The following is a 25,620-nucleotide window of genomic DNA, read 5'->3' as shown; positions in this document are numbered from 1 at the left end:
TAAACTGGGAGGAATCACAGGCTCCCAGCCGGCCGGCCATGCAGGGGCAGCTCCCCAGACCTGCAGCACGCGGCTTTCCTGGGGACAATTTCCGATCCCAGGGCGTGGTGAGCCAGGCGGGGGAGGAAAGATCTCGCAGACAAGTTCCTGCTTCGAGGGGAACGGGAGGTTCAGATTTCGGGCTGTTTTTCACAGAGGCTTGTGAATGAGCTCTCCTTTTCCTTGAGGGAAGAGAAACGCATGCCAAACCCTGTGCAGAGGGTGGAAGGCATGGCTATGAAAATCCTGTTCTACCTTCCCAGCCTCTGCTCCTTGCCAGGGCGTTGGATGGAGGAAAAGGGAAGGAAGAGGGAAAGCAAGGAGCAGGCCAACACAGGTCCTGGTGCATGGCCGGGTCTCGCTCCTTGCAGGGTCGCAACAGGTTGATCCAAGCCAGATCTCATCCCACGTCCTCCGCATTGTCCCTTCGCGGTGCAGAGGCCAGCTGCCTTTCTGCGGAGCATCCCGCGTCCAGCACAACCCTCAGCACACAGCCTGCAGCGGGCAGGGGCTCGCAGGGAGGGAACGCAGACCTTTCGCTCTGCTGCTCGGATCTTGACTCAGCTGCTGCAGAGGTGGCTATTTTTGCTGATCTGACATCAGGTTCACAGCATCCTGCCCAACGATCTGTTGTGCAATCCCCCTTTGTGAGTAAGAAGCAGACTTTCCATTCCTGATTTAGCTAACTTTTTAAACTATCCAGGGCTAAAATATATGATGGGTGAGACAATGAAGCTCATATTTGGTTCTGATCCCTGCGAGGCCCGGGAGAACACCTCCTGTTTCAGAACGTTTCCTATTGACATAGGAGATAAAAAAAAGGCATGGTCCTGGAGGACAGCACGCTTCAAGAAATAAGTGTAACCTCATGTTACTGTAATTTATTACATCTCGGAAGGCTTTGAAACTTAAGCATTAAGCATGAGGCTTAAATTTCCAATTCTTTTCAAGCTTCTGCCATAGAAATGTTTACTATACAGTCATTTTATTGTGGAATAATTTTTCTTTTATTCCTACACTTCTCTGTTTTGATCCCATGCAACAAAGCAGCCAGTTTTTTACATGAGCAATTCTGCCTTTCCCTCATGCCTTCTTTCTGAAGGTGTCAAAGCACATTATACATCAAAAGTGCTCTCACCTCTGAAATGGCCAAGGTGAGAATGAAACCTCTTCCTTTCCATGGTGAGCGAGGGCAGGGGAAGGCACCGTGCTGCCCGGAGTCACAGCAAGCCAGGATTTGAATTAGAAACCAGATCCACATGAATGTCGTCCACATGTCCCCTTGTCGCCACTAAGCACAGGCCAGGCCTGTGCATACAAAGCTCCTGTATTTAAATACTTCATTCCAGCTCGGTAATGTTTGGTGCTTGAAGTTACCGAGAACGATTTGACCCAGAAAGACGCTGAAATGTCCTGCTTAGCAGAGACACGGGCTCCTGAGGGAGACCAGAGCTGGCTCTGTAAATCTTGGAGATGCGCCCAAAACCTGCCGCAGTCAGAAAGCAGGGCAGGCAGGGAGGGCGCCAGCCTCTGCAGGAAGCGAAGACGTCAAATAGTCCAGGGACGAGGGTTGTTTGGCTTATTTGTGGATGCCGGTAGGGACACGGGACCGAGCAAACAGCTGTTGCACGTCGGTTATGTGTTTTCTCCTTGCAGAAGTTTGTTTCCCCAGCAATGTCCAGAGCAGTGCTGGGATGTAAGCACCCATCTCCCGTAATGGAAATTAGTTTCTCGGTACATGCCAACAGCAGTAAAACGTCTACATTAAAAGTGAGTGAAAAGCATTTTTCCCTAAATCCTCCACATTGTCTCAAAAATCTCTAGCATTCCCTTAGACTTAAGTGGTATTTGTTTACCTGCTTTGGTTCCAGCTCTGGAAACACCCTGGGCGACATGCTTGGCTTTAAGTACATGAATGCCCTAGTAGCAACAGTATCATTAGTCTCATGTTTAAAGGTAGGGAAGCAATTTTAGGATTAGGAAATAGCTGAGTTCCTATTTCAAACAAAAGCCCTTTAAAAATGTGTTTTGTTTTTTTTTTAGCCTGCTCTTTCCAGTCTCCCGAGGAAGATAAAAATATCATCTTTCCCTCCATGGGTTAAAAACATTCAGTGGATTTGGGGAATTCCTTCCTAACACTGGTCTGGATAAAAATAATTGTGTGATAAAAATAATAACTTAATGCTATAACCCTGACATGCTCCATGTGGCATCTATGGGATCCTCAAAGATTTTCCGTGGAAATCATTTTCTAAAAGAAACTAAAGTCTTCAGTGGCTCGTCACTAGAAAAGTGTTTTCTGCGTGATGCTTCTGTTTTTCCTTTACAAGATGTTGGATGCCTAAAAATGGAAGTTCTGTGACTGAAGCAGCAGGACGTGTGGGTGCTGCGTGTCCAGCGCCTCCCATGCTGCGGCCCGAGCTGCCCCGAAGGCAGTCGGCACCGGCACACACCGCCCCGAAACGTGCTGCCGTGTGAGCGTGCGGCTTTTCCACAGGGAGCAAAGCACCCATTGGGATGCTCCATTGCAAAGAGGGGCTGGCACTGCTCGGTGAACGCCGGCCAAGCATCTCGTGGAGGCCTGCTGGCCGAGCAAGGGAGGGTGGCAGGTCCTGTGAGGTGCCACACACCAAACGCCTGTGTGGGCGCAACGCGACGTCCGCACGGCGCTGGCCTGTGGCTGCGCGGGGCGGCTCGCCACGCAGCTCCGCCGTGCTGGCCTCGGGAGTGGCAAGGCGAAAACAGCTGGGGAGTAACCAGTTCAGCCTTTCGGCTTTCATCTACCTGCGTTTGCGAGTCAACACCCTTATTTTTCTGTGAAACAGGATGTACGAGACCTCCCACTGGAATGGTAATTAAGAGGGAGACTTTCATATAAATCCAGGTGCCAGGAGTTGCGCAGGAACTGATTTGTGTGCTGAGATGAGCAGAGATGACCGAATGATTTCTAGCTCTGTGCCAAGAGCCTGGCTCCCCGCAGCTCCCCTTATTGCCTCCCTTTCTGAACTGAGCAGTGAGCCCCCAAACGCTAAGCTGTACCGAAACGGCACGTGCTGCTCTGGAACATTTCCACAGCCATGCTTCCTAACCGCGGGAGACACCCTTCCTCCCCTCCCCGCTTGCTGCCCTGGTCAGGAGGATCTGCCACAAATCCCCTCCACCCAAATAGCTCCAATTCCTGAGCCACCCGCATTTGCATTTGGCCTGGGCGGAGAAGCGGACCTGCAGCTTGGGCGATGGAAACCCTCGGTGCCGCCAGCTACCTGCTGGCACGCGGGGCTGGCCGAGCTGCTGGGAGCAGAGCCTGTGCCCTTTTCTGGGCGGTTTAACGCACCACGTGCAACCCCAAAGAGCTCTCAGGAAAGGCTTGGCAAAAAATCGTGGTTTTGAGGTTCTCCATCTCGCAATCGCCGGGCCCATCCCAGAGCCAGCAGCCCCGAAGGCCACCGGCAGCGGTCACCGAAGGCTTTGGGAGCCCCCGGCCGTGGGTGCTGTCCCAGGGACACTGCCAGCAGCTTTTGTTTCCTGCCACAATTTTCGGCTCACCCGCTTCATTTGGAAAAGCCTTGGCAAGCGGGTGCGGGCAAAAATACCCCTCAGGGTTAGGTTTAAGGAGCCGGAGGGCAGAGCCGGGAGCTGAGGGGAGTCCCAGAGGATTCTGTGACAGAGGAGTCGGGGACCCACGAAGGCTGGAAAAGCCCTCCGAGATGTTTTAAACTAGAAGAGGTTTGGGTTAGGCTTTAGGTGTAAATTGTTCACTGCGAGGGCGGTGAGGCGCTGGGGGGGCTGTGCAGAGGAGCCCGGCGGTGCCGACCCCGGCTGTGTGGGACCCGGCCCTCCTGAGGGGGAGGCGCGCGCCCGCCCCGCGCTGCGGCACCGCGCCCCCCCCCCCCTCCGCTGCAGCGTCGGGAGCGCGCCGCGCCCCCCGCCGGGCGTGCTGCAGCGCGGGGCGGGGCGCCGCCGTGACAGACGCGGCGTGCGCCCAGTGAGAGGCGCGCTGCGAGCCGAGCGGCCAATCAGCACCGGGGAGGCGGTGCGAAGCGGGGAGGCGGGGCTTGGAGGGTAAGCGTGTGGAGGTTGCTATGGCCGTAACCGCGGAGCGGCCGCGCGGCGGACCAATGGGCGGCGGCGCTGCGCCGGACGGACGCGCGCGGCGCCCAATGGGAGCGCGGCGGCGGCGGGGGGCGGCGGCGGCGGCGGCGGGCGGGGGGCGGCGGGCTCGGTGTGGCGCTAAAGGCGCGCGGCGGGCGGGGGCGGGGCGGCGCGGGGCTGAGCGGCGGCGGCGGCGGGTGGCGCTGCTCAGGTGAGGGCGAGGCGGGGGCCGAGGGGGTCGGCGGCGGCCCCCGGGCTCCGGAGGGGGGCCCCGAGCTCCCGAGGCGGCCCCGGGGGTTCGGGGCTGAGGCGGCGGCGGCGGGGCCGCCACACAAAGCCCCCGTTGTGCGGGCCGCGCCCCGCTGAGGGCAGGGGAAGGGGCGGGCGGCGGTGGCCATTTTCTGCCGCCCGCAGCCCCCGGCCGCGCTCCCCCCGATCGTGGCCGACGGGGCCGGGCCCTGCGCGGGGGGCGCTGCCCGGGGTGGGGGGGGAGAGTGGGCGGCGGGGCCCCGCCGCTTTGTTCCGCCGAGCCCGGCGGGTTCCCGAATATTTTTTTTTCCCCGTTTTTTTTTTTTTTCCTCTCTTTTTCCCCTTCTCCGGGGAGCGCCGGGTGCCTGCGCGATAAATGTGCGCGGCTGCGTGCTGCGGCTGGGCGCTATTGTGAGGGGAAGAGCCCCGCGAAGGGCAGGGCAGGGCGGGCGGCGGCCGGGGGGGGCTGCAATTAAACACGGGGGGTGGGGAGAAATGATGGGGGGGGGCTGCAATTAAACACTGGGGGGAGTGATGGGGGAGGTCTGCAATTAAAACCCGGGGGGAAAAATGATGTGGGGGGCTCTGTGCGATTAAAAAACGAGGAGGGAAAATGCTGGGGGGGGGGGGGGGGGGGCTCTGCAATTAAAAACCCAAAGGGGTAATTGCTGTGGGGGGGGTTCCGTGCGATTAAAACCCTGGGGGAGATGCGCGCGGAGGCAGCCCCGATCCCCTGGACGTACCGCAGAAATGCTGCGGGGCCAGGCCGTGCCTTGCTTCAGCCCCCTGCCCGCAGCACCAACGTCGCCGCTCCGGTTGTCACCCGCGGTGTCCCACCTCCAGGTCCTGCCGCAGCGCCCTGCAGAAGGACGGGGGCCGGGCGGTGAGACCCCCGGCTGGGGCTGGGAACAAAGCCATCCCCAGAGAGCCGTCCCCGCGAAGGGGAGCAGCCCTGGGCGAGTGCTGCTTGGTCTCCGCTGGACCATCAGTGGTAATCCAGCACAGGGGAGGCGAGCGGCTTTGTGAGCTGGGGTAGGAGGCTCAGGTATTACAGTGGTGGGCTTCTCGAGCTAAACGTAGCGTTCCTTGAGTAATTTCCAGTTGTTCCTGGCCAAGAAGCCCATTTATTGCTTATGGGGTCCCTTTAGCGTTTTCATTTTTCTCCACCGGACTTTTCTCTCAGAGGCTCCTCTGAAATACTTTAAATGTTGAGTCATCACCTCTTGATTTGAATTAAGCAGTCTGTAGTAAACGGTCTGCTCCTCAGACCTCTGGAGGATTCAATGACTTCATGCTTACTTTACATTAAAGTTGGACAACGTAACAATCCTCCTTGCCATAGATGGAGACGCAACTATTGTATTTAATTACACGTTCTTCTGAGGGCGGGCGTGTTGCAAAACTTCCAACAGCGCGCATACCGTAGCATGAAAGATGACCAACGCAGTTTGCGAAATCTTCCTTGCTTTTGAAGCTAACCTCTAGGTTACCTGCTGGAAGAGGTTACCATTTGCTAATGGGACATTCTCCAGCAGAAAAGATCTAGTGTGTGAATAAGCACGATCTTTAATGACCTGGGCAGAAGGTGTCTGGCTCGACCTTGTTGCTCTCGGGGCGGTTACAGATAAAAACTGCCGAGTCTGGGAGTCCTGGATGTGACGGTGTTATTAAGGAAGGATGCGGTGGCCTCTTCCTGATAGGTGCAGATTGGTAAAATGAGTGTGCGGGAGCCCTTGTCAGCAGCTTTTCATTCACCTTCAAATTACCTGTGAAGCTGCTGGAAAATCTAACTTTGGTAGTCTTTGTGCCTCGAGGTAAACCTGGGAGCTAGAGATGTTTTTTGGAACATGGCAATGCCAGTGTTCACAACTGCCAGCAGAAGCAGGCTGTAAAAGTACAAAGTCTTATGTCTTCAGGAGGAATATGAGCAAGGCTTAGCTAGGTGGAAGGCTTGCGGAACCCCCAGGTGTCAATGAAGTTCTCATCTGTAGCTGGAAGTTGGCTTTTACAAAGTAAATGTTCTGTTATCTTACGTGCTGTAGGTTGCTGTGGTTAGCTCTGCGCTGAACACTCTGATATTCACTGTTTAGTGGAATTTAGTGTGCTGACTGGCTAGCTTATGTTAAAACTGCTCCTCTTCTTTATTTAAGCACAGAAGACGAGCATGTATTTTTTTTATAGTTTCCACTTTTATTGCAACGTACGCCAGCTAGGAAGAGATGGCTAGGTTCAGTTTATACTGCTTTTTCTGCAGTGGGTCTGGGGGTCATATATGGAAGACCACTTTCATGTATACAGCGGTTTGATTGTTCTGAAGGCCCCTGTGTGTGCAGGGGCTCTCAGGTGCACAGCACCTTCTTCATACCATGGAAGACCTCCACAGTACATAGTCATCCGAGGGGAGATGCAGGTGTTGATGACGGGGCGTTTAATTGAGGGCATAGTTCCATTCCTCCGTAAGAACCCGGTGTGTAACGTGCTTCTTGCTTTTCTCCTTTCTAATTTGCAGGGTAACTGGTAGCGGACACCTTCACTTCCCACAATGGCACAGAGATCGGGACAGGAAGATCCGGAGAGATACCTCTTTGTGGACAGGGCTGTAATTTACAACCCTGCCACCCAGGCTGATTGGACTGCTAAAAAGTTGGTGTGGATTCCTTCGGAGCGCCACGGTTTTGAGGCAGCCAGCATCAAGGAGGAAAAGGGGGATGAAGTGTTGGTTGAACTGGCAGAGAACGGAAAGAAAGCACTAGTGAATAAAGATGATATTCAGAAGATGAATCCCCCCAAGTTCTCTAAAGTGGAAGACATGGCAGAATTAACCTGTTTAAATGAAGCCTCTGTATTGCATAATTTAAAGGATCGGTATTACTCTGGTCTCATCTATGTAAGTACTAATTACTAGATTCATTACGGTTGCTAATTCAGCTAAAGCTTATCTGATTCCCATTCCTTTACTTATTTGAAATGGAGGAAGTGGGTCTTGGCTCTGATTTTGATAACGTGAATACTTTGTGTCCTTTGCATTTAGATTAGTCCAGGGTCTTTTTCTGTGCTGTGTACAGGTCAGGAACTCTGTTGTCATAAAACAAATAATAAAAAATTCTCCGATGGAAATAATTCTGCAAGCATCTTTCAAAAATAGAATGCTAAATGGCAACTCTGGGTGCTTAGCTCATGCCGCTCGTTAGAGTGCTTGCATCAGACATGCTTAACTGATACAGTGAATAGTATCAAATGGCTTGTTTGAACTGAGGGCAGATTACAAAACCTAACTTTGCTGAATTACTGCTGTTTAATTGCTCATATGAATAAGCATGTATCTTGTTTTAACTTGCTGTGCATTAAAAATGCTAATAAGAGGCTATGCTATTACTTAAAAGTTGAAGTTGGAAAGTGCTAGGAATGCAAAATGTCTCTTTGGAATCTAATATCAACTTAGTGGGCCAGGAAAGAATGTGTTCAAGTGCTTAAAATAAACCAATAAGATAAAGCTTTCTTTTTCAGTGGTTTTGAAGCGCTCGTTGGAACATCTGGTTTACTGCTATCGTTCTATCGAGTCAGAAATCACAAAGCCATTGATGCTGCTTTTGACCCCGTTCCTTCCTTGAACAATGTTGAATGAGTGTCTGTGGCATACAGTTAAGAGTAGCTCCTTGTCTCTTGGCAAACCGCTTGCATAGTGACTTGTTGAGTCAGAGTATCGCTGAGAGCTTCAAGTAGACTTTCTATCTTAAAAGAAGCTGCAACATCTGCTTAAATACTTGGCTCATTTTAATAAACACTTGTCCTAAAGCTTAAATCCATCTTATTTAGTACCTCTAGTTAGTTGGCTTGTTTCCCCTTCCATCTAGGTACTAGTCGGGTATGTCTTTTGCTTGACCTTTGGTAATATTTGGGCGTAATAAAAAATCATACGCGATTTCAAAATATTCTTCATACCTGTGCTTTTGTGTTAGTTTCCTGTGTGGGCTTTTGTTTTTTAGTATTTCAAGGTCTTCCACCGAGAACCTTACAGCGCAGCTCAGCAAAAAATACTTCTGGAAACCTCCCTGCAAGCTTATAAGTAAACTAAATGGCTAATTAGCGAGGACTGGATTGAAAATTAAAAGTAAACAAGTTGATAGGTCAAGTCGTGAGTGTACGTGTGAATCATAGCGCTAGCTATGAAATGCTAGTTACGATAGTTGTGTCAGTGTAACAAGAGTTAAAAGTTGCAGACCTTAAATGCCAAAGCAAGCCTTAATCTAAGGACTCCATACAGGAAGCGTAGCCACAGATGCTTCTGGAGGATGCTGCTGAGAACCGGTCGCTCTTCTGTATACGCAGGTGTTACCCTGCTGGGACACTTTGGACCACTGACAAGTTAAAGCACTCTCTGTCTTGGAGGGAGGCTGGCTTATCGTGTATGTGGAGTTTCAGTGATCTCATACAGGTGGCTCACCTCTCTTTCCCCCCACTCCGCTTCCCAAAAAGGTGCTCTCTGTTTTCACGCTCTGAGTGCTGAGGCAGGCTCTAAAACTTGGTTCCTTGGCACCGAGCGGCGGCTGTCACGTAGGAGGATTACTGCATCAGTGTGTTACTCATGACCTCCCCGCCCCCAGGCTGGAAGAAGTTGGTTGGGATCAAGAAGCTAATGGACTTGTTGGCCTTAACTGGAGGTCTGAGTTCCAGCAGTGCTGCTGGAGGATGCTGCTATTACCAAGAATAGTTATGGCTTGTTTGAAGTAAAAACCCCACTTACTTTGGGGGTGCGTGTGTAGGGGAAATCAGTTGTGAGCACTGTTAGAGTAGAAGCTGAATATTGGCAAAGATCAATAGGCCAGAGAGAAAGTTCATCGGCAGTTGGAGCTGATGGCAGTTTTAGCACAGTTCCCGTTCTTCTCTCCATCGGAGATCCCTGAACTCCTTCAGCCTTGAACTATTGCTGCTGCTGAGAGCACACCCAGCAGCGGTGGCTGCTTCCTGTGTAACCTCCTGATGTACGCTTGGTATGGAGAGCCAGAGCTAACGGAGCTGGTGAAGTGGATTTTGGCCAGATATCCACAGCAAGGGGCAGCTGAAGGCGTGTTTGTGTTTCCAGATAACCGTAATAACCAAACTGAAATCTTGCATTTTGGTGCTGGTCTTGAACAGTTAAGGTATAGAAACCGCATCAGATTCACCATCTCCTAATTCTTAATAGGTTCTTAATAGGTAGCTCACAACATTGCCTTTCTAGGAAGTAGAAGGTGTCAACTGAAGTAGGCGCACGTTTTCTTTCAGTCCCTAGAAAGGAAACAGGAGCTGGGGAATTTGGCCAGCTGTCTAGTCATCTGTCTGCAATCTACCTCGTCAAGATGAGACTGCTGGAGGACCGGGAGGACTGACTAAAGCTAGCTCGTGCCAGTCGGCATGGCCCAACTGGTGGTGCTCATCTCATCGAGGAGAGTTTCACGTGACATCTGACGAGGGCTGGTGAGGAGCTCCTGGCACTTCTGATATCTGTCGCGTGCCGTGACCATGGCCTCCGAGTTGTGTTAGTAGTGTGCTGGGGGAGATGAATACAAACGGAGAACGGGAAGACCAGTGGCTTGCTGAAGGTTGTACACGCTTGGTTCTTTCTTTATTTCTCGTCTCCTCATGACAGCACAGAGGATGAAAGGAAGCAGGACTTGTACAGGAACTGCTGGGAAGAAAGGTTGGAGTATCAATGTTGGTGATCGCAGTTTTGCTTAGGAGATGAAATAACGTCATTTCTTGCTCCGTTTTTAACATCACCTACTCAGTTTCTTGCTGTAAGGTTTATTTTCAGCATAGCTGAAGAATCTTAAAACATCTTTCCTAGAGAAGGTGTATTATTTCAGCAAATTATTCTGAAGTATACTATATATCATCACCCTGAGGAGGGGGCAGGTCTGTCCTTATGGCCTATTGTGCTTGGACTTTGTCCTTCTCAGCCTGCTGATGACTAAGCACAATCCAGCCCAATCTCCCAAGTGATCTGTGCTCGTGCTCATGTTTAAGAGTTTTGGTCGTCGTGAAGTGCGAGTGTTGGTTCTATGGAGGCACAGCCCTCCAGCACGCTTCTTCATTCCTGCTGCATTTGGTGGCAGTTTTCACCCTGGTTATTGCTACAATAACCAGGGTGAAAACTGCCACCAAACGAATTTTTCCAGACTTTGTGCTAGGGATATCAGCATTTCTTACGGCAAGGATGTATGACTTGAATCACCGATATTCTTCAGTGTATAATTAGCAATATTCTTCGGAGCAGTCAGAATCTGGGGGTATTGGAAAGGTTCCCAGGAGAACTGCCGAAAGGCTGGGGGTTATTCTGAATGTTTGGCATTAATATGCTTTGCTCAGGCTAGTCTTGTGGTCGTTCTTCAATATCCTTATGCCTGCTGAGCTGAGGTCTAGATGCCTTTCTGGGAGTGTCGCTGTAAGAAGTGGGGGTCAGAAGTTCTGGTTCATCCACTCAAGCTACAGACCTTGGGGACCATCTTTATTTTTACAAGACCTGCGTGTAAGATGCCCTCTAGGTATCAGCCCTAGCTTGTAGTTTGTGGTGAAATTGCGTCAGGTAGACAGGATCTTTAAATCAGACCACAAAATGGAGGCATCCCCTGGATTTTAAGGGTCCATCAGCCACGGATGCTGTGATGTTCTCCGGACCGCTTGCTTTAATGCTCTGTGGCAAGCTGCGAGGTTGCTCGCCTCGTCACTGCGTCATGAGGTTCTGGGTTCCTTGTGGGCCAGCTTCTGAACTCACAGCCCAACCGTGGGCGTGAACGTAGGAGATGGGTGCTGGGCTGGGGGCTGTCACTCGTGGCTCGGGTGGTGTGGTGTCACTTGGCTCTTCTGGGGCCGGGGGGGTGAAGTCTGGCTGAAGCAGTGGCTTTGGGAGCTGTAGCTGTCGCCTCCAGCTGAATCCATGGGGAGAAGGGGGACATTAGAAATGGGCCTCTTGTTTTGGTGGGAAGGGATGGGGCTGGTGGGGGGGGGGGGTCACCAAGAAGGGAGGGTTTTGTTGGAAAGCAAAGTGCTGGGGGAGAGACGCTGCACCTCACGGTCCGGAGGGGCAGAAACTTTGCTGCTTTGATGGCGAGCTACAAATGAGGTCTGAAGGCTGCAAAGGAGCCTGTGGTGTAGGAGGAAGCATTTTCTCCATCTTGCTTTTCTCTGAGCATTTTGCTATCAGCAACATCACAGTCTATTCAGAAAGGTTATACATAGACATGTCAGTTATGTTCAAAATTAGGTTTCTGTGTGAAGTTTACTACCCAATTTGACTCATAGGGCTGATCTGAAGGAAAGAACTGAGGGAATATATATTTTTTTTTTACTGTTTTCTTCTCTCTGCACTTGGAAGAGAAAGAACTTGGCTTGATGGCTACTCACTGTGCGACTGAATTATTTGCTTTCACTTCAGAGCAATTTTTTTCTTCTAAACTGAATTGAAGTACATTTCAAGGGATGCTACACGGCTCCTAGGACTCTGAAACACAGAGGTCAGGAGTGTTGCTGGTCGCTAAGTGATGTCTTGGTGCTTTGTTAGGCAGCATTCTGGATATAACTTTCTTAGTATCTTGAATTACGTCACTTCAGTGTTTCAGTTGGTCGAAATGCAACTGGCTGCCGAGATCAGGAAAGTAAATACCTCATTTCTGCTAAATGGAAGGTGAGTTGTTCTCAATGTTGCAGACACTGGCAGCGATTGAAAAGGAAGAGCTAACGACTTACTATTTCTAAGACGGGGGGGGGGGTGAAACTAAAGCTCCGCTTTTGTGTCAGTGCTTCCATTTTGATGGAAAATGGAAGGGTCTTCCTTGCCTTTTTAAGCATATTTTAAGCGTTCCTGTGTTGATACATGCTGTGTGAATGGAAAAAGAGAGCCTCGTGCCCATGTTGTGAACAAGCATTTTGTTAAAGCAAAATGGGTTTCGTTCTAAATACACCTGCAAACACGAATAGCATGGCTCCTGCATGGGCTTGGCACAGCTTCCTGCTTTTCCAGGAGAGCAGAAAGCTGAGGGTAATGTTTGAGCACACGGCTGTATTTTAATGGTCTTGACGGATAAATGCAGTCTAATATCTGAAAAGCTCCTGGAAAGGTGGCTGAGTGTCTACCCAGGGGCTCTGTAAAAGTTCCAGAGTTTGATTTTGTGGTCTGATTGAAGGAAGATGCGACAGGACCAAAAGTATTGCGCTTGTGCAGTCAGAGGTTCCTGTCCCTGTACCCACTAAGGTGGGATGAAGGCGTTGCTCACTTAAACACGGAGTCTGATGAACTCAGTATCTTTTAGGCTTTATAAAAACCTATTTGGAAATATGTTGCTCCCTGTGTTCCATCCTAGTCCCAGCTCTCCTGGACGAGGAAGTCATTGCCCACAGTTGACTCCAGGGCTTTGGGATGCCCCCGTAAGTCAGTGCAATAACTGCTGAACAGCTTCCTGACCTTGTTCAGCCAAAAGGATTAAAGTTAATAGAAGTCCTCCAGCGCTTGACTCCTCTTTAACCCGTGTCAGTATCTGTCTCACCTCTTGCACTGGTGTCACTGGGGGATGTTCCCTGGGTGCTGGCAGTCAGGGAGCCCGTGGCCGAGATGCAAAGAGCCCAGACCTAGCCCTGGGAAGGCTCAGCTGGGGACACGTGGCCGAGGTGCTGCAGGTGAGGTCAAGTTAGAGGTGAGCGGTTTTGCTGCCCTTTGAAGAAGAGCAGAAGGCTTGGGGAGCGGTGCTAAGGAAAGGGTTAGGTTCAACTCTGAAACCTTCCACGCTTGAACTATGGATTTTTACCACCCACCCCTCAGTTTTATTTTAGCAAAGACTCTTCCAAAAGGGTTGGAAAGTGTTCGTGTGGCTCTGAGAGCCTGTAGAACTCTACAGGGAGAGCAGTAATTAGCAGCATGTGCCCACTGGTTTTTGCCTACCAGCAACGAAGAAAATGTGCTTGCTGCTGTGCAGTTGCAAATACTTCAGCAGATATTTTTGATAATTACCACTATTATTTCTGTAATTGGTATGTAGCCCTGTGCTACTTCCATTTTTTTGCTGTACTTTCTATTTTATTGAGGCAGAAGGGGGGGGGAGGGTGAGAATTACGCTGCAGCCCCCAGTTCCAGGGCCTGCTGTGGGTGTAAGGTCTCATAAAACTGCACTTGAGGAGCAGCCTGTAACTGGTTTCTTCTCTTAAGCTCCTGTTCCTGTGAGGCCAGAACATAACCTAGAACAATCTGTGTTATTATATAAGCCTCTAATTGCTTTAATTTTTGTGCTGGTCCAGCTGGGAGTGCTTCACAGTACCGAATATTGCAGACTGGTAGTAACAGAGCCTGCAAGAATGTGGGTTTGTAACTTGCCTCGGCTTCTCCTCAGCACAAACCAGTTGCTGGCTCTGGTACCTCATATAATGCAGCAGAAACACCAGGGCTCAAATTGTAAGTGCTACTTAAACTTCAGACCTTGTTTTTAGGCTAATTCTGACTTTTGGAACGTGATCAAGTTGAAAGAGTTCAGTGTAGCTTTCCCTTTGCTAGAAAAATCTGAGGGATTTCTAGGGGATATATTAATATCCCTTTTTGCCCCCGGGCAAGAAGAGATACAAAGAAGTGCGTGTTCTTGTCAGATATTCTCTGCTTCTATTAAAAACGGTGGCTTAGCAGCCTGAAAAGGTGCAATAATTTGGTTCCTGGTCTCTTGTTTAAGCGCCCAGCTGAAGGAACGCGCAGTGTTGAGGACACCCCCTCAGGCCACACGTCTGCATCAGCGCTCCCAGGTAGCCCGTGCCAGCCTTCTGCAGGGCAGTCAGGCTCCAGAAGGCCGTACAGAAGCCTTGTGAAGGGATATTAATACCCCTCTGGCCCGGGTGCAGCCCGGGATCATGTTTGCCCTCGTAGCGGCTGGTGTGGCTGAAGCAGCCGCGCTGTCGCACACGGCGTCAGCCTCGGGGAGGGGGAGCCGCCGGAGCGGGAGCGTAGCCCGCACTGCTGGTTTAAACTTTGTTCTGTCTTTGAACAGATAACCCGGAGCCTGTAAACGTGACAGCACAGTACTGGTGAATGCCCTGTCTGCTGGGCCAGCTGTAGAAATCACCTGTAGAGAAGTCTCTTCCGCAGTTTGGGCTGCGCTTTTGCTTTAATGGCTCGTGTATGGGTTGTGCTCCGTCCCTTTCTCATCGCCCTGAAGCACAGGACTTGCACTTCAGCTGCCCTCAGTAGCATCCCGTGGCTGTCGTCCCCAGCCTTTGTCGCAGCTGAGGCTCCCACTGCCCTACAGCGTCCCCTCACCCTTGCTGGCATCCCTGACCCTACTCGCTGGGTGCCCTCAGGGCTGACTTAGTTTTTTTAGCCATATGGGCCTGTTTGTATGGAGATGGCTGGGGTAGTTCTGGGGTTCCAGGTTGCTGACGGTGCTGGGGAGCACAGGCTTGGGGTGGTGATGGTGGTGTGGGGCTGGAGCAACCATGTGGCCTCCCCAGCCCTGTGGGGGAGGAGCACGGTATCTGGCAGGGCTGCTGCTGGGCATGGTGGAGAAGGAAGGTGTTCTTCCTAGGCTACAGCCTTCGGCTTTCCTCCCCTGCGAGGCTGAAGAGCTGCCTCCCCTTCTGTGCAGCTTGAATTTAGGCTGGGGAGCTATATCATTGGGGTAGGGGGCGGTACGTGGGAAAACCGTGCCAAATTCGGAGGCTTTAGTGGGGCTTGGAGTGTGACAGGCACCTCCATAACATTAGGAGGTGAAACTAGGCAAGAATGATGTTATGGCAATGCAACTTCCCGGTCTGGAGAATGGGCTGTATGATCACGTACATGGGGTGCAGTTCTTCTTTTCCAGATAAGAAACTAGAGGTCCATAGGTCCATGCTGCAGTTAACTAGCTGTAGGAGATGCCTAGGTGCTTATTCCAGCTTGATTATACACGTAGCCATAGAGTAAGTCTGGCATTTCCTATATTCGAAGAACTGCAGGTAAATGTTGAGTCTGGATGCTCTCTGCTGAACTGATTTTTACAAAGTCAAAACAATGACCTGCATCTTGCAGATGCACTCTGAAATGACTCTTCAAAGAGGCTTTTTGGTGTTGCAGCAGAAGCTGCCAACCTAACGGCTGCAACAGCGTACTCCTTGGCGCAAGAGCTGCGGCCCACATGCGTGCATCTCTTTCTCGGGCTGCTTGCTGCTAGCAACATGCTGTCGTTTTCAAACGGGCCTCTGCAAGGAAGCTGAACTCCGCAGTCTGGGATAGCTTACCAAGATCTAAATTACTAAATGATATACTACTGGATAAAAGCTTGTAAGCATCTGGAAATATTCAAATGCCACAATTAGTGTCCTGAAGGAGAGTTTGTATAACAAAGCTCTGTCAGAGCGCTGCTTTACTATTTGTCTCTGGAGCCTTGCCTGGAGCGCGCGCATTCCAACGTGCCGAGCTGCTGCTGGTTGATGTTGTCTGCATCCTGTCCCTCTGCAAAGCAGAAGTGCCTTTCAAACTGTTAGCTTGTTTGCAGCTGATTGCCTGATCTTGAGCTGAAGAAGGATCAGTATATGTACCTACCCTGTCTGCTGAAACCTCCCGTCTGGTTCTTTGTCCAGACTGGCTGCTTTTCGGTGCTTGATTCTCACTGCAACTCAGGTTCCTGGCAGTCCAGGCAGAGTTCAGGTCCTGCAGGGCAGGGAGGAGGCTCAGGGCATCGCTGCCCCACCTGTGTGTCAGAGCTTTGGGCACCTGTAAGCAGCTGCCTGGTGGAATTCAGTAAGCAGGGTGTTTTTTTCTGTGGCTGGTCACTGAGAACCTTCTCAAGGTGTTTTAAACAATCTCAACTTTCTCATGCCTTCAGCTTGCATGCGGAAAGCCCATACCTTCTCTTTTCACGTTCTCAAACTTACTGTCTTATAACAATGCCCTGTGAAACTTGCAGTTACAAAATAGCTGGATAAAATACTTGGTGCCGTTTATCTCCCTCCCAATTAAATTTGACTCAATAAAAGCAACACCCTCCCTTCTCCCACTGTGCTTATATTGCCTAGCAAACCAAGAAAGCTGTCTTGCCTTCTGGAATAGATGACAGGAAATTTGGGACCCTTGTGGGAGATCTTGGTTCCATCTTGAATGAATGAAGGCTTTATCGTATAGTGATGTTTTGACAAAAGTGTGACTCTAAATTCTGCAGGGAAACGGCTGGAGAGCGAACTGAGTGACAAATATGCAGGAAATCAGGATGCTGGAGTTAAAGGTGCTGCATGTGAAAGAGCTCTGTCATGGTAAAGACTTTAGTGGTCAGTGGTAAAAGCCTGTCATCTGGACCTCAAATAAACAAACCTCAGTATTGATGAAACTCTCAAATTGTTCATTTGCTTATTGCAATCGCTCCGGGTTCACTGATCCATCCAGTTACTGCACTGGGAGATAACCCAGAAGCCTTTCTAGACTAGATATCGTCCACAGAGCTCTGAAGAGTTGTTGAGCTTGCTGTTATAAAACACGTCCTCTATGCACCTGAACAGTGATAACGCTCCCTGCGATGGAGAAACAGAAGAAGCTAAAGCAAGCAGGGGAGGGGAGTCTTCAGATGGGTGTTCCTTCCCCTAGCGCTTCATATTTTTTCAAGCACTTTAAAAATTTTTGTTCGTTTTTATTTACAAGGTCGCTTTGTTCACATCTGGGGCAGGGCAGTGATACTGGAAAACTTTCTTAGGAATATAAAAGGACCAAAGCAACTAATAACGCTTCAGATGACTTTGGAGAGAACAGGGGTGTGACTGGAAGCCCCTGTAATGCAGCGAGCGCGGATCACACAGCTTAACCATCGGTTACCGTCTGAGAGCTGGCAGCCTCGGCAGGATGTAGCCCGCCGAGGTGAACTGCCAGCCTGCGAAGCTGGGTAGGGAAAAAGCAGAGCAGGGCTCAGAAGTGCTGCGGGGTGAAAGGGTCTGGAGTCCTCCTGGAGGAGGGAGGGCCCCTGGCTCCTGGGAATTCGTGCTGCTGTGGTGGCCAGAGGATGTGCTGGGACAGAAGTGGAAGCAGGCTTTAGCTGCATGAATTCTGTTGCTCATGACCAGGCCTCATCTGTCGGCAGCAGTAAGCGAGCCTTTGTCATCAGGTGAGGCTGTAGTGCAGAAATAGGGCACGGCTGCTGCGCAGTGAGCTGGAGCTGGTGATCGCAGGGTGGCTTGCTGAATGTGTGCCTCTTCTAGCTATCCTTATCTGAAGGCTAGAGTGAAAATCAGGCTTGTGATTTTTCTGATGTCTTCAAGCCGCTGGTGCTACTTGTGGTTGAATGTAGGTGACCTCACCTGAGCCCAGCAGGGAGGCTGGCTGCCTGGGAATAGGCTCCGTATCGATCGGTTCCCCAGTCAGTTGTACCAGGCTATCAAAGCAGCCGTCCTGCCTTCCTTCGCCCTTATGATATCACCAGCAGCCATGAATGAGACCGGTCAGGAAGCTCGTTCCATTACCAATCAATCCATTTTTGACACTTGCTCTCCATAAAGAGAAGTTGCCAGCCCCGTGAGTTACTGCAAGAGCAGCAGAGCTGGCAGGAGGGGCGGTGGTAGGATGGTGTGCTTGGGAGGGAGGCCAGGGAGGAACTGCCCTCCCCAGCAGGCCCATGCTTACCTTGAGTTAATGACTGATAAGTTGTTCTTTGTGCTTGGGTCAGTTGACCTGATAACATCTGTTCCCTTTCTCTTGAGAAATAGATGTTATTACCCAAGATGTTTGGCTGGGTAAGGTGCTGCGGTGCTTATCATCCAGCAGATCTGACCACAGCAGAGAGATTCCTTTCCAGTAAGGGCATTTGACGTAAGATCAAATTCTTGTTCTTTATTGATAGCTCCTGACTCAACTCAGATCACCTTCTGTCTCTCTTTCCAGGATCCCTTTATGTGCAGAAAGAACAGGTTCCTTTTCTTCCAGATAAAATCATATGAATATATTATAAAAATAAATAGGGAATTTAAAATTCCTTGTTCGTACAAATGTACCAGAAAGAAAGATTCACAAATCAACAAATATAGGAAGAGTCTTGAGTTACGGCTTGGTGTTGTGTAGGCTCCCAGCAGCTGGTGATGCTGCCTGGCTGACTCTGTTCCTCCCTCCTCTGAGACTGCAAGGCAGGAGGAGAAAGTCTATGTGGCTCCCAGAAGGATGCTCGCTGCTTCTGTCAAAAGAAAGCTGGTCTCTTGCTAACACTCCTCTGGTAGTAAAGATGTGAATGATATTAATGGCTAAAGTAACATACTGCCGTAACTTGCTCGATTTTTCCTTTCGTTTAAAAGAAAAAAAAAAATTGCGTAATGGATTGAGAAGAGATGGGAGCCACTCTAGTGCTTTGGGTGCCTTGGTTCAGGGCGACACCATGACTTAACTAGTTTTTGGTATGGTGCGAGGCTGTCTTGCTGAGATCTTACCTTTGATACGTAGTAAAGCCCACGCAGCTGGACCAGATTCAGCTGTATCTCCTAGTTGGCAAAATGAGTGGTTTGTTATGTTTTTCTTCCATCCCTATAAACATAATAAATACCAGCAGCTTTATAGGTGTATGTGTGTACATACCGCACACACGATAACTTCTGTAGAGCAGAGATTGAACTGTTCTCGAGTTATCTTTAATACTTAATTCTTACAGAAATGTGGTGCTCTACGTATCGCTTGCAACGTGTGCTGAATTTTATAAAAATTGATTTTTTTTGTGCGTGCAGACAGAAATCCCTCAATAAGATGACATTACTCTTTGAAGTCAAAACTTGTTCTTTAATCTCTTGACGATAGAGCACTCCTGATAATGTTAAAGTTGATACTGAACAGAAGGCAGGTTATGAAACGCTGCCCGCAGTGCCAGCTGCCAGGCTATCCATCACCTGGGAGAGGGAAGTGGAAGGGATGATGTCTCCAGGAGGAGGTTGCTTTGGGATTGAAAGAGACCGAGCAGAAACGAGATGCAATAACAGGAAAAAAGTAGGATAGCAGAAATAATAGGCTTTTTCCTTATCTAAGTTACTTACTAGAATAATTACTTCTTAGTGCAAATAACTAGGGTTTGCTACTTGCAGAAGGCCTCTGTTCTCTGCTCTTATCGACCACTGGTAGTCCCAGCTGAAATTTTTTATGAAGAATATGTCGTCCTTCTACTTTTTGAAGTCTGGTTTTCCACACGTTATATTTCAATTTAATGTATATTTCTTTAACATTATGAAAAATTTTAAGGTATTTAGTAGTTGGCTTCTTTTTTCCCTCCTCCATACAATGTGATACAGAAAATGTCTGGCCCCTGTTGTAAGCTCTTTATCTTTGTTTAATTTAACAATTCATACAGGAAGATTATTGGATAAATCAAGAATATTGATTCCTCCAAATATGAAAACTGTGAACAGGCATTTTACTGAAAGAGTTGAACATCAAAAGATGTCCGTACTCCTGGAACTTTACAGGTGGAAGGGAGATTTAAATAACAGTATGAAAGAGGTCATACGCTCTATTTCATACTTATTCACATTTATTATCTTTAAATTACTCTTTATGCAGGTAAAGAGCCTTTTAAGGGACCTAGAAACCAATAATTTGAATATAACATGTATTAAAGTTGGTTAACAAAAGGGACCTTAATTCTGATGTAAGATAATTATTATAACCTGTGGAAAAGTGTCTTGCTCTTTATGGTTTTATTTCAGTACTGTGGTTACTAACAGAACCCTTTTTTTCTTTCTTTTTAAGACCTATTCAGGGCTGTTCTGCGTAGTTATAAATCCTTACAAGAACCTTCCGATTTATTCAGAAAACATCATCGAGATGTACAGGGGGAAGAAGCGCCATGAAATGCCACCGCACATTTATGCGATATCAGAATCTGCGTACAGATGCATGCTGCAAGGTAAGACTGGTAGATGTTAATTAGTTGATTGCTCTGAACTTAATGTACCTAAAACCCACGAGCTTTGTTTTCCAGCTGTGTAGTAGCTTCTAACACAATCAGAATTTCTTGTAGTATTCGAAGGAAAAGAAAATGCTTTCTATCTAGAACCTTAACGTTTCAGAATAGGAATGATTTGGAGCCTGACCCCCGTTGGCATGCTCCTCCGGCTTCCTGAGGCACAGGAGCAAAGTGATGCTAATAGGAAGTGTACTGTGCCAGCTGGGGGCACTGGAAGTTGTAAGAGAAATTCTTTCTCCTACAAGGAAAAGAGATAAGATTGATGTCAAGAGTTGTTAGTGTGCTGTCTTTGAAGTTTGAATGAAGTAAGAACGAAAAAGTGTGACTGGAAAAGGGAAAGCTTAAGTCTTAACAGCTTGTTTCTATACTCCTGTAAAAATGTTGACATTCTGGCCCCGACAGAACTAATCTGAAGTGACAATGAAACGGTGTGTTTTGAGTTCAAAGAAAGGTCAGTCAAATGCCTAGTGCCAAAGATTTTTTTCCTCCAAGCGCTATGGATTTCGTCCATAGTAGAATAGTGTAACGTTATGGTGGGCACACGCTTTGGGTTGAAACTGAGAATTCTGATACTTACATGAATGTGTTGAAACAAAAACACGCTGGTCTTGTGCAGGTGCTGTTCTGATACGGTGTGTGGTGGAAACACAGCTAATACGGTCCCATATCGGTTCGTAGTTTGCTCTGGGGATGGCTGTCTGTGCTCGGGCTACCTTCCTGAGCTGAAAACATCTGCATACAGAATCTAGAAAAACATGTGTAATGAAGAGGCAGGCCTGAAAAATCTCCTGTGTTGTGCTGTAGGCCCATTACAGGCATCCTGGGAGTGGGTTAAAAGCTGCTTTGCTCAGACAAACTAAGAAAACTGCTTCTGCTACCAGCTTAACAAACCATTAATATGTAGCAGTTTTTAGACAGATATTTCCTGTCTTTAAATAAATCGTGTTAAGCCTTTGTTTCTTTAGTTGTGCCCCTGTTTGTAGGGCTGCTTAATAATAAACTGTCAGTTGTTTTTTTTGCTGGGTGCTGAGCACTTTTTCATCCTAGAAACAATTCTGCCATCACCACTGAGAGGGGAGATAAGGGGGCACGGGCAAGCAAGAGAACAGCAGCAAGCTGGGGTGGCCCAGACTTGTCATGCTTCTTAACGAATATTTTGGGCTGGGTTTTACATTACGCTGGGGGAGAAAAATGATGGCCTCTTGACCAGAACAACCTAACAGCTCAGATCAGAGGATCCCTAAAAGTACACATTTGTGACAGAACAGAACAAACTTAAAGATCATCTTAATGAGTTTGTTCACAGAAGTCTCAAAATTCAGTGGTTTGTGGATAAGGGCTTCCCAAACCAAAAGCACAGTGTCTTTTAAATTGACTTGCGCTGTACTAGATCAGATCTGTTTCAAGAACTTGCGCTGTCAGTAGTTATCAAACTTTAGATCCTCTCTCTTTGTTCACAGACCATGCTAGTACTGACTTATATCTCTGGAGATCTTGCCACGTGATATCTGGAGATCTTGCTATGTGTACAAATTTTACTGGTTTTGGAAGGTGAAGCAAAACTTTTTTTGCATACCTTGGGTTACAATCTTGTTTTCTTTCCACACTGATATATAGGATTTTGTTTTGTATCATCTCTATTCACATCTTTCTGCGCTTGCTTTCTTTTTGATTTTGGTAATGTGAATTGTTTTCACTTGAAAAAATGAGAACGTAGATTGGAATAAAAATAGCTGGAAACAATGCAACAGAAGCGTTTTATTATAGAATAATTTCTTCAGGGTTAACTAAATCTGTGTTTCTGGTGTCCTTCACCTGTTTGGAGCTGTTCCCTGTTTATTTTAGAAAGCGATTGAGATCAGCCAGGGAACTTTCCGTTGATGGCTTGCCTTCACAATTGCTTTGCTAAGGATAAGTAAAAGCTCTGGAATAGACGTTAGCAGTTCTACACTTGGCAAATATGTTACTTAGCAAACTGTTCTTGCCTGAGTGGGTTAGTGTGGAAGAAGAGACCTCCAGAGGAGGGGGAAAAAGAATGCCTCTGATTTTTTCTAATGGACTTGGTGAAACTGTTCACAGACACTGCTTTACTTTGGAGGAAGGTGGGGCGCAGAGTTCTTCTGGACATGTTTGCCTGAAGTATGAGACACATTGCTGATTATATTGGTGATTTCCCTGGCTTCATGTATTCTTGCGAAGCAGCGATGGGTGATGATGAGACTGCCTGGGGAATATTTAAAGTGGGATAAGTGGGAAGAGAGGTGTGGCACCACCATGCTCACTATTGGTCCTTCATTGCTTGCAGAGACTCTTGATGGGAGCTGGTGCAGAGGAACACAGCAGCACTTGAGGGAACAGGATTTAAGTCTTCAGATAATGGGAAAACTACACTTGTAATTATAACAGTGGAGGTTATTTGGAGCATCAAATAATACTTGTCTTAACAGTAGGAGATTATTACAATATTCAACTTAATTTCTGTCTATCATTTGCAGCACAAGGTCAAGTACTGAGTGTGCCTATAATTTGGTAGGGAGAGCTGGATTTTCCCTGCCAGCCAAGGATTTAACACAATACAGTGTCCTTCATCTTCTAATTTTTCCTTATCTTTTGCTAGACTCTCCTAAATGAATGAAACAGGAAAAAAAAATGTGTAGGAAACTTGGCTAGTAGAAATAAGTGTCTAACCAAGAACTAGTTGTTTTAATCACAGTGCTTCAGATTAAGTCATCAGCAGTCTCTGCTAACAAAGCTGTATTTGAAGCATAATCCTTGACAAAGATGCTTTTTCTGGGAAGTTACGAACATAAGTGGTTACAAAACTTTTTCTACAGTTCGCATCCATGTTAGTGCACGTAATTGCTTTGGGAGATGGGATGGTAGAGGGAGAGCGGGTTGGGGATTCAGTTCTTATTCCAGTTAGATTGCAAATGATTATTTTGCTACCGTAGCATATTTTAGTTTCTTTTGATATGGGTGACTACTGTGTTTCCAGTATTTGACTTCTAGAACTTAATTATTAGGATTCAGAACTGAGATTGAAACCATAGGAATGCAGTTTCTTTAGATAATATGACCATACCCTTACAGAAGTACTTTAACCATTAATTTAGTTGTTGGCTGCGTTTTCCTGGCCTGCTCAGTGGTATTTTGTTCAGTATAAAATCATGTTTACTTTCCTTCTAATCATAACTACTAATTTTGTAGGTGTTTGAGATGTGTTTACACTGATTACCAGGATAGCTGGACCTGAGCTCTGTGTCTAAACACCCTGACTTTTTAAAAGGCAATTTCTCTGTGCTGGTAGTCAAGGGCAGAAAGTAAACATGCTCCTGCTGGGGCGGTTAAGGCTTTCATGCCTTTAATTCAGAGCCCAGATGATTAGAGATGAACTTCAAGTTTCTGCTAATCTGAACCTTGGTATGTTTAAGACAATATTAGGGCTTACCCTAAAGCAGAAAGCTTTATTTTGTTTGTGAAAACAAAAAGGCTGTTGGTCAGCAGAAACAGAACTGATGCATCTGAATAGTTACTCATCTGAAATGGTGCTGGGAATGCTCCATTTTGTCAAACTAGTGATACAAAGCTCGTCTGAAAGGGCTGTATGGGAGCTCTGCTGGCTGCCAGTCATCAAACTGCTGCTCTGTTCTTGTCCCCTGGAAGAATTTCTGCCGAGGACCTTCAGCGCTGCAGGCATCCCAGGTCAGCTCTCATCTTGCCCTTCAGTGGGGAGGAGAATGGGCTGGAATCTGTTCTGGTATTTGTTAAGCAGGGAGGACAAAGGGTGGGGAGGGGAAGGAGCCAGAGAAACAGAATGTATTCAGGAAGCCCAGTTTCTCGTTTCTGAGAGCAAATAGTGTTCTGTGGGGAGATGTATCGCATTAGTGTAAGCTGTCACAAGAAGGAATGGGGTAGAAAATTGTTTTTAATGGCTGTGTTGCAGGTGGGCAGCTCAGTGGTGGTGCAGCCATGATGCGCGAAGGATTTGAGACGAGCTTTGCAAAGAAAAGCAAACCTCTGGTGACTGCTTCATCTCCTAAGCACTGACTGCTCTGCAAGCAAGCCTTGCAGTAACGATTGTGTGAACAGTCTGTTAGTACCAAGCAAGACTTTGGGTGCATTCTGATTATGACAGTCAGGATTTCCCTACTGGAAAGGGCTCATTACCTAGTGTCCTGACCTCAGAAGGTAACATGCGATGTAGCTTTACATACTGGGTTTCCCCTTTCTTTCCCCTAGTAATTATTTTTCAAAATAGTGTGGTAGTAGGCTAAGTGTTGCTTCGCAGGTGGTTTAGTGGATTTCTCCTGTGCTTTCTCTTCATTTTCCTAATGTTATGTTGGAGCAGTGAGTGCACATAACCCAGGGGCTTGTAGGCACACTGGAATTGTTTAGCCCTAGACAGAAATCCTGTGCATTTATGCATAGGGTTGGAGTAGGCACGTTTCACAAAAGAATCCCAGACAGAGCTTTTCAAAGCTGCTGGACAGTTGACATGGTCATAAGGAACTGGTGTCCTAATCCCTGTGACAACATTGACCTTAATTCTGTTTGGTAATACAATTTGCAAGACTTGCTGATGTTCTTCTGTACTGCTAAAAATGACAGGCAATGAGAAGCAAACATTTTGACAGGGACTCGGATTTTCACTAAAAATCTGATGTCGTATGTCTGAGCGTTCCCTTAGGACTGTCTTTTTTTTCTGACTGACAATGGAGGCTTGACCCGATCGCGTGAAAGCAGCGCTAACGTAAGTAGTAAAAGCACTAGAGAAAACTTGGCTTTCTCTTCTCCCCCTGTACTTCTAGAGGAAGCGTGGCATTGTTTTATTGGGTCTTTTTATTCATTGACTCTTAAAAATGCTTCGGAGGAAATACTAAGGGAAATTTGTTTGCTTTCGGTTGCCAAAGACCAGCTTGCCTACTGATATTACTCTTGTATGATTATACTTAGTCTCTCCTTTTTGTCCTGTTTCCCCGAGGACGTCTTGATGAGCACTAAATTAGCGCTGATATTTTAGGACTGCCTTTAATCCTGTTCCAGGGAAGGTTTATCGGAAACTGCGTAATACGTGAAGTGAACACTCGGTGTTGGACAAGCTGGCACTGCCTGCAGGTGCAGTGTTCTGCTCTGTACAGCACCAGATTGACTTACATTTCTAGTTAATCTTGACTGAAGTCCTTCCTTTGGGGAACTGTTTCTTTTTTTTTAATGGAAGAAAATAATGTAAACTAAAATAAAGGGTGGCAACCCTCTTCTGTGAAGGACTACTAAATATTCAAATGGCAGGGGAAAAGATCACTATGAGATTGAAGAGCCTGGGAGCCATGAC

At 47.9% G+C, this 25,620-nt stretch overlaps 1 protein-coding gene across 2 annotated transcripts in view; it reads left to right on the top strand.

Moving 5' to 3' along the window:
- The first annotated feature begins 4,241 nt into the window (after window positions 1-4,241).
- MYH10 (myosin heavy chain 10) overlaps window positions 4,242-25,620 on the top strand; it is a 103,134-nt gene continuing 81,755 nt past the window's right edge. For both annotated transcript variants that reach the window (XM_083805034.1, XM_083805033.1), the window contains exons 1-3: window positions 4,242-4,342; window positions 6,890-7,267; window positions 20,072-20,228. In XM_083805034.1, the coding sequence (XP_083661160.1) occupies window positions 6,923-7,267; window positions 20,072-20,228 (502 nt within the window). In that variant the 5' untranslated portion in view covers window positions 4,242-4,342; window positions 6,890-6,922. The remainder of the gene's footprint in view (window positions 4,343-6,889; window positions 7,268-20,071; window positions 20,229-25,620) is intronic.

Source organism: Anser anser (assembly GCF_964211835.1).
Source record: "Anser anser genome assembly, chromosome: 19".
NCBI classification, from domain to species: Eukaryota; Metazoa; Chordata; class Aves; order Anseriformes; family Anatidae; genus Anser; species Anser anser.
This window is presented reverse-complemented; position numbering and strand designations above follow the sequence as displayed.